This window comes from Moschus berezovskii, chromosome 15, assembly GCF_049115385.1.
Source record: "Moschus berezovskii isolate FMDL1 chromosome 15, NW_MosBer_1.0, whole genome shotgun sequence".
In the NCBI taxonomy this organism is placed as follows: Eukaryota; Metazoa; Chordata; class Mammalia; order Artiodactyla; family Moschidae; genus Moschus; species Moschus berezovskii.
This window is the reverse complement of record NC_142474.1, coordinates 30,697,410-30,705,190: the sequence shown is the minus strand read 5'-3', so window position 1 is coordinate 30,705,190 and position 7,781 is coordinate 30,697,410. Positions and strand designations below refer to the sequence as shown.

Sequence of the window (7,781 nt, the reverse complement as noted above, 5' to 3'; positions counted from 1 at the left end):
TTCTCAGGTTGCTGGAGGCCTTGGAAGTACGTGCTGAGGCCACGTCCCGTGGCGCCAGGGAGAAGTTCTGGCTAAACTGGTGCGGGGTTGGGGGCAGGGAGGTGGTTCCCCTGAAGTGCAACATTTCAGAGTCAGGAGGCTAAGCAGCCCGCTCAACACTTGGCAGGGAGCAGGCGGAGCCCTGGGAGAGGGTGAGGGCAGGACGATGCAGGATGGACGTGGTCATCCGCCCATTCCTCCACAGTTCTGGCCTCTACTCATCACCTGCCATCAGGCAGCCAACTTTCATGGCCCCAGAATGCTGTCACCCCAGCACCCATGGATGGGTGCTGACATGGATGGGTACGACCTGGACCGCTGATCCTCTGAGCCCTCCAGGAGCCCCTCCTCAAGGCTTCACAGGTTTCACACAACCCCTCCATGTGCAGACACCTTCTCTGGTCTCCACAGCCAGCAGCTGTGGACAGCTGGGTTGGACAGGGCTTGGGAGTAAGGCCCAGAATTCCTAAAAGTCTCCCTTTATTCACAGGTCAGGTGGGGACCTCTAGGTTGCCCTCAAGAGCTAGATGCCCAGGGAGGTCAAAGTGTGTTGACAGTTTAGGGTGAATGTTGACGAGAAACCCCAAACCTGAGTCTCACCTGGGAGAGCCACACCTGACACAAAAGTGTAAAGCAGTGAGGAGCCACTGCAATCATAGCCGCCGCCAGACATGGCTGAATGCAGGAGCTCTGAAAAAGCTACCAGAGAGATCTCTCTGCCTCCCCCTCCCACTTCCACTTTTCTCTCCCCTCCTATCAACTCTGCCTCCCTCCAGAATGTCCAAACTCTCCCCTGCACATGGCTTCCTCCTGAAGCCAGGAGAGGTGATCTGGGGAAACCCTCATTTCACACACCCCCAGGCCAACGACGCCAGCAGGAAGACTTCTTCTGACCCTCAGAGGAAACCCCGATTCACACATGCGCGGTCTGTGACTCAGACCTCCGGGGAGGGTGGTTCCACAAAGGAAACGTGGCTCCCACGTGTGCATCACGGAGGACCCACCCACCGCCCTCTCTCCAGGAAGGTGACCCCCAGAGCTCCCGGGAAAGAGTCGGCGTCCCCACCACAGACACGGCTCCCACTCACAGTCAGAGTGGACTTTTATTAGGAAATCACCCTGCAAACACACTGAGAAGTGCTGTGCTGTGGGGTCAGCGTTTCCTGAGGAAGGAGGATCACAGTATCAGAGCTGTCAGAGGACAGGAGCCTAGAGCGGGAGTTGCTCAGGGCGGCCTGCAGCCGGCGCCCCTCACAGCGACAGGACTCAGCCACCAAGAGCCGGCACACAGACGCAACACAAGAGACACGCCAGAGCACACAGCTGCACTACACTTAAATAAACAATGCACACAGAATGCCATTTGCTGTCGTCCGTGCCTGAAACAAAAGGAGCCAAAGGGATGAAGAAAACCAAAAAGTCTTTCTTTCCATTGGACCAAAGGGGAAATATCCCCAAATTATCAAAATTCCTCAGTTACAAAATACTTTTTAAAAACTCCATTATTAAAAGAATAAATAACAAAATATATAAAAAATAACTCAGTTGCATTAAAATCATAACTAGAAGTTACAGCAAGATTTTTTTGTGGCCCTTCTCATAGTCAGATAGTTAAGTTTGCTTTGATTTCATTTACTTCCCTCCCATATGTCCTGGTGTGGGGTCTAGGTAAAATAGTATAAAATTAATAAATAAAAATGTTAAATAAATAGCCAACATTAACATAAGAGGTTGTGAATATAAATACTTACATTTTGACAAAAAATAATTTACAGAATAATTAAACTAACTACTTTCGCATTTCTTCCAGGAAGTGCAATTTCTCTACTTTTAAATACTAACTTGGAATCGCAGTCACAGTTGGCTTGGACTCTATTTACATGTTAGGAACATTGTGTTTTTAACACACTAAATCAAAATTTATCTTCTTTTGAATCTCGAATGGATCTAAAAAGAAGTGACACCTTGGTGATCTCCAGTCAGGAATTTATCACCTGACCTTGCTGTCACTTCCCCCACCTCGGTAAAGCTCAGCCATGACCCGGTGATGGGCAGTGGTGGGCCACAGGCCAGGTGGGCACACAGACAGCCAGAGGCCCTGACCTTGACCCCGACCGGGGTCTAAAGGCTGCAGCCTTGAGGGAGACTGACCCTGAGTGCAGGGTCTGCGGGCTCCACCAGAGGTGCTTCCCTGTGGAACCAGCGCTGTCTTCAGGGGGTCCCGGGCCAGCTTCCTCCAGGCCTGTTCCTAACCTACCCTCTGGAACGCTGCTCTCTTCCACGCTTAACATAAAAGTGAATTAAAGGACAACAGGAAACACACTTGTCACAGCGGCCTCACCGCTTGGGCGCACTGGCCACTCCAGGCTGACTCGTCACACGCACCACCCACCCAGCCAGGCTGCCCTCTTGGCCTTGACAGACAAAGGAATACTGTGGTTGCAGCTCCAAAACTTCCCTGAGAACCTTGTCCGTGAGTTTCCATTGGAGACTTCGAGCTTTCAGAAGCAAAAATAAATCACTTTGTAATACTTCACGCCCCGCACTCACATTGAGAGAGGTCAAGGCCTCTGGCCCGGCGCGTGAGTCACATCGAGGGAGACGAGGATTTGCAGGCACTCCTCCGGCTAAACACTCCCACCCCCTCGCCGAGGCCACCCTGGGCTGCCAACGAGACGTCACTGTGAGTGGGAATCTCCACTGGGAGGGCAGGGCTAGGGAGGTAAAAGATAGAGGTGAGTCGGGGTGCCCTGGGCGCCCCGAGTCAGCACGGTGGCTCCTCACACAAGGAGGCCTAGACCTGGATGCCCCTCACGGCCTGCTTGATGCTCTCCAGGAGGTCCTTGTTCTCGGGGTTCTGGTAGCACTCCTGGTTGGAGTACATGTCGGTGAGGGTGCTGACATAGGCGTCAAAGTTCTGCTCACATATCGGCTCCTGGAGAACACAACTGGTTTAGCGAGGCCCATCCATGCAGGGGCCCCAGGGTTTCCAGAAGCAATGGGAGTGGATGGGGGAGCCTCAGACCCAGGAAGCCCATACCGCCAGAGATGAGCACACAGACCCACTCACTCAGGCTGAGACCACCATGGCACAGCCACCGTGGGCAGCAATCTGCCCGGGGTGGGGCCCTTCCAGAGGCACAGGGGTGCCTGCCCTCCCCGAAGCCCCAGGATACAGGTGCCAGCTCAGCCTGGGAGGCCACGGGGCTGCTAACTGCTTACCATGTGCGGGAGGCGGATGTTGGCAAGACTTTGGATAAGCGCCTGGCTCAGGCCCGACAGCTCCAGAAACAGGGCTTCGTTCTGCTCCTCAATGAGCTTGTTCTCCTGCTCGATGTTCTTCAGGCTTTTCTCCATGGACGAGATCTGCCAGACAGAGACAGGGGCTGCTGCCTGGAGTGTCCTCCTGGGAGCAGGCCGGGCATGCCCACTGGGCTGTCTCATGTCCCTCTAGGAGAGGGCGAAGAGGCAGGAGCCCTGCCACAGTGAGGGGTGGCAGTGCCCTGGTCCCTGGGTGGAGGGGGTACACAGTGACTGAGCTAGGGGCTGGGGGGCCGTGGGTTTCTGAGCCCAGCTGTCCTGTGGGGTGGACAGAAGCACAGAAGGGGACACTGGGTTCATGTCCCAGCCCACCACTGGCTTCCTGCTCTTCCTCTGTGGTGGAAACACTGTTCCTACCTTGTGGAACATCCCCACCAGAAAGACCAACCAAGTGCCTCATCAAAACTATGGGGGCAGCAGAGCAGACCACTGCCACTCTCAGCTGAGTGGCCCAGCACATCAAAGACCATCCTGGGATTTCCAGCACAAACATGTCTTCTCTGGACCCAACAGGGCGCCAGGAGGGAGTCTGAAAGTTCTCCAGGGGCTCCAAGGCTTCCACATGGAATAGCAGAGGACAGGACAACTCCACCCAGCTGACGGCCATAGGCAGTCTCATGGGCAAGGTGGGCAAGAAGCTCACCCCGGGGCCTGGCCTGGAGCAGACATGCTTGGGAGGGCAGCCCCCAGGCTCACTCAGGGCAGAGGCGAGCTCATCAGTGTAGATGGCACCTCAGGCCATCCCTGGGGTGCAGAACCGTGAGCCCTTTTAGGAGGGGCTGGGGAGGAGCATCATGTTCTCTTTACCCAGTGACAAGCCTTTGGCTTTAAAAGGTTTGAGCAGAGGTCCTGAGCCTGCCTTCCCTGCCCGAGCTCTCCGGCAGGGCACACAAGGCAAAACTCCCTGGAGGGGGAAAGGAGAGTCTGAGTCCTTCCAAAAGGACACTAGTGAATAATCTCTCTATAAGTAGGTGGGTGCTGGCCAATAAAGAGAAACCAGAGGTGCTTTCCAAGGGTGCTGACACTGGGAGATGCCTTGGACTTCAAGAAAGAAAACAGCAGGGAAGAATGTGGGCAAGCCACCCAGAAGGGCATCTCAGTGCCCAGAGACAGCCCCTGTACCCTCTCTCCACTTCCACTGCCTCTGAACTGGGGGGACGCTGCAAGGCAGGACAGAAATCCCTGCTGATCCTCATCAGCTGGTGCTATTTTTACACCGGCTTCTGGGTAAGAGGAGGTCGGCATAAAAGCCCATCTGCCAGAGAAAGGAGGGGCCACAGAAGACACAAGGACTCTAGCATCTCACACTTCCCCAGTCCCCTCCACCCTCCAACCCCACAGGGCCAGGTCACCTCCTTGTCCTTGGGGACATGGCCTTGTGCGGCTGCTCCTCTGTGCCCCTATCTCTGCTCTGACCCCCACTCAGCAGCAAAGGAAGGGCATGTTCTTTTCAAAATAAGAATTTCACTGTTTTTTGGTTTGATTTTTTTTTTTTTTGAGTATTCATTTTGGGGAATTCAGGGATAGGACACAGACTCAAGGCAATCTGTAACCCTGTCTCTCAACACAGCAGTTCTTCTGGGTCAGACCCTGTGCAAACTGCTTTCCCTGTAGAAATGCATTCGTCTCATGACAACCGAATAGGGCAGATTCTCCTATTATCCTAATCTGCCTGGGAGAACATCAAGCACATTCAGAATAAGAGGTCCACCAGGTCACTTAGCTGGTGTATGGCCGTGCTGGGCTGGAACCCAGCTCCAGTCAGGTTCTGATGACCCACACTGCGGTTCTGCTCCTACTAACCCACAGGATGGTGGCTACCAGCACCTCAGGACTCCTGATGGGCGGAGCATGTGCTGAGCAGAAACTTGATGAGGGGCTGGGCCCCCATCTACCCCCACTCCCACCCCAGAAGAGAAGGGGGAGGATGGGAAGGACATCCTGGGTTTTAGGGCAGGTGAGGACAGGGCAGGGCGGCACCACCCACCTGGGATTGCAGCTGCAGCATGGCGGCCTCCATCTCAGAGTTGGACTCGTTCAGGTCTCGAATCTCCTGGTTCAGCTGCTTGATCTCCTCGTCGTTGTCCAGCACTACCCCAGAGAGAAACCTCAGCCGTGGCTCTCGCAAGGCGGGGAGGGGGTCAGTCAAGGCCTGCTTTCTAGATGGGCCTGGGGAGCCCTTTCGGAGTAGAAGCCCCAGTGGCTCGTGGCCCACATCTCAGACTAGGAAAGTGTCAGCTGTGTGCCTCCAGGCCCTGGTCTTGGTGGGAAAACAGATACCTCCTGGGCAAGTGTTAATTGCTAAGTTAAAAATGGAAGCTTTTCCAGATGGTGCTCGTTTCCTCCGCTTCCCTCTCACGAAGCCTGAGAACACAGGTCCACACACCCCGAGAACACGGCTTCTGGTGCTGCCAGTAGGGCTCACCAAGCCCCAGGCTAGAGCTATGATGGCCATGCTGGGCACAGGGCAGCCAGAGGTTCTGAGCCAAGGTGAGGGGCCCTGGCAGCTCAGCTCAAGAGCTCTGTCTCCACCATGACTCACTCCAGGAGGGGCTTTGCCTCCTGTCCATCTCTTGCCTAAAAAACCCGCCCACTCAGGTCCCAAGACCACATGCAGGGGGTGCCAAGGGCAGCCTCACCATCACTCGTCTTGAATTTCGTGCCGAGAACCTCATCCCCTGAGAGTTTTCCCTTCTTCCCTGCAAAGGTCGCTCTGGGACAGCCAGACAAGCTGGAAGCAAAGGTCACGCATGAAGACCAATCCAAGGTCATGTCTCACGAGCCAGTCTAAGGTGAGACTGGTGAGTCCCAGTGAGAGCTGGGCTGTTGGAGGACTATCCTGTCTGGAGCGTTGTCATCATCCCTGGGGTCCCGGTCCTGGCTCCCGCTCCCCCACCCCCCAGCTTCCTCACTCCTCCAACAGTGCAGGCCATTCCCAGCTCAGGTCCCTGCCCTGAAGGTTTGTCCCTAGAAGCTCGGGGCAAGCACCACCTCTCAGAAAAGGCCTCCTCACCCCTGCCTGCTCTATCTTCCCCACAGCATCCTTCGCCAAACTAGTAACATGTTTGTTGGTTTGCAGTCTGTCTCTGCACCTGCCCTGACCACTCAGCTCCAGGATGGCTGGTTGTCATCTTGTTCTCCAGAGACTGGTATTTGATGTGCTTTCAGCAAAGGCTTGTGGAATGAATGAGCTAATTAATCTTGAAGGTGGAGAGATGAGGACAAAAAAATAACATAGGAAAAAGGTTTCTGACAGGACCAAGCAGTGACTCGTGTGGGATTCCCAACACAGAGAGGAAGAGGGCTGGTGGGGCAAGACCCTCAGCACCAGGGGTGGCATCAGGGCATGTCGGAGCTGGACAGTTCTGCCCAGGCCCACTGCCCACGCATGGAGGGGTCCCTTGTAGAGCAAAGAAAGGCCTGGGCCCCAAGTTCAAAGAAGAAACCCCAGTAGGAGGGACAGGGCATGAGCTGTGACAACGCTTTTCAGGAAAAGCCTCAGCCTGCTTTAAGAAAGTGTGTCCCAGACACAGGAGGGCTCTGCTCTCTCTTACCAGAGGGACTCCATGGGATGTATAAAGGGGTCTTAGGACAGCAGACACCTGGGCGACACGTCACACAGGCCATCACGTGGTCCCAGCCGGTTTCCATGGCTTCCCTCAGGTGGCTATCAATTGGGTCTTTTTCCTCAAGAAATTACTGTTCTCACCTGTGCCCTGGTCTGGCACATCCCTGGGGGCCTTCCCACAGTCCCACAGCTGGGGTCTCTCCTGGGTGACAGGAGGGTGGGATGGGGCCAGTCACCTGCGGTGGGTGAGGAAGCTCCCATTGGCGTGACCGGAGCCGTCGCAGCCCGGGGTGGGGCAGGCGGGCCCCTCATTCTTCAGGGACTTCCAGGAGAAAGACGAGCCATTGAGGGAACCCTCTTTCTGCCTCCGAGCTGCCAGTGGGCAGCCGGATGCGCTTCTGTGAGAGGCGTATTTTCCACTGATGTGACCAAGCCCCACACAGCCTGGAACCGGGCACCTGGGCACAGAGAGATCAGAGGTGAACTGGGTGCTGGAGCTGGAAGAGGAGGCAAGAGACCACGCCAAGCCAGACCCTGAGACATGCTGGGGTCCCCTGGACAAACTAGCAGAGGGCTTGCACTCCCTCTTCAGCCTCAGCCTCACATGCCCTGTGTGGCTTGGGGGTCTGCAGCCACCTTCTCTCCCTGTCCCTCAGCAGCAGTGACCCCGGGGGGCCTGGAGCTGACTCTTGGTGGCCTCCTGGTTCACACCTAGACCTTGCTGCCAGCATCACTTCTGTATCACCCCAGAGACCACTTGCTGGGAGCTTGCTCTGAGCACTAGCCATTTGTCAATGCTTCCTATGGCTGCAGACCCAAAAGTCACAGAGGACCCAGTTCACAGAGAGGTCCC

At 55.6% G+C, this 7,781-nt stretch overlaps 1 protein-coding gene across 2 annotated transcripts in view; it reads right to left on the bottom strand.

Annotated features, from left to right (window-relative positions):
* Positions 1-928: 928 nt before the first annotated feature.
* Positions 929-7,781, bottom strand: part of MYT1 (myelin transcription factor 1) — a 44,852-nt gene continuing 37,999 nt past the window's right edge. For both annotated transcript variants that reach the window (XM_088844403.1, XM_088844404.1), the window contains exons 18-22: positions 7,165-7,386; positions 6,000-6,091; positions 5,348-5,451; positions 3,262-3,405; positions 929-2,974 (exon numbers count right to left, since the gene is read on the bottom strand). In XM_088844403.1, the coding sequence (XP_088700529.1) occupies positions 2,834-2,974; positions 3,262-3,405; positions 5,348-5,451; positions 6,000-6,091; positions 7,165-7,386 (703 nt within the window). In that variant the 3' untranslated portion in view covers positions 929-2,833. The remainder of the gene's footprint in view (positions 2,975-3,261; positions 3,406-5,347; positions 5,452-5,999; positions 6,092-7,164; positions 7,387-7,781) is intronic.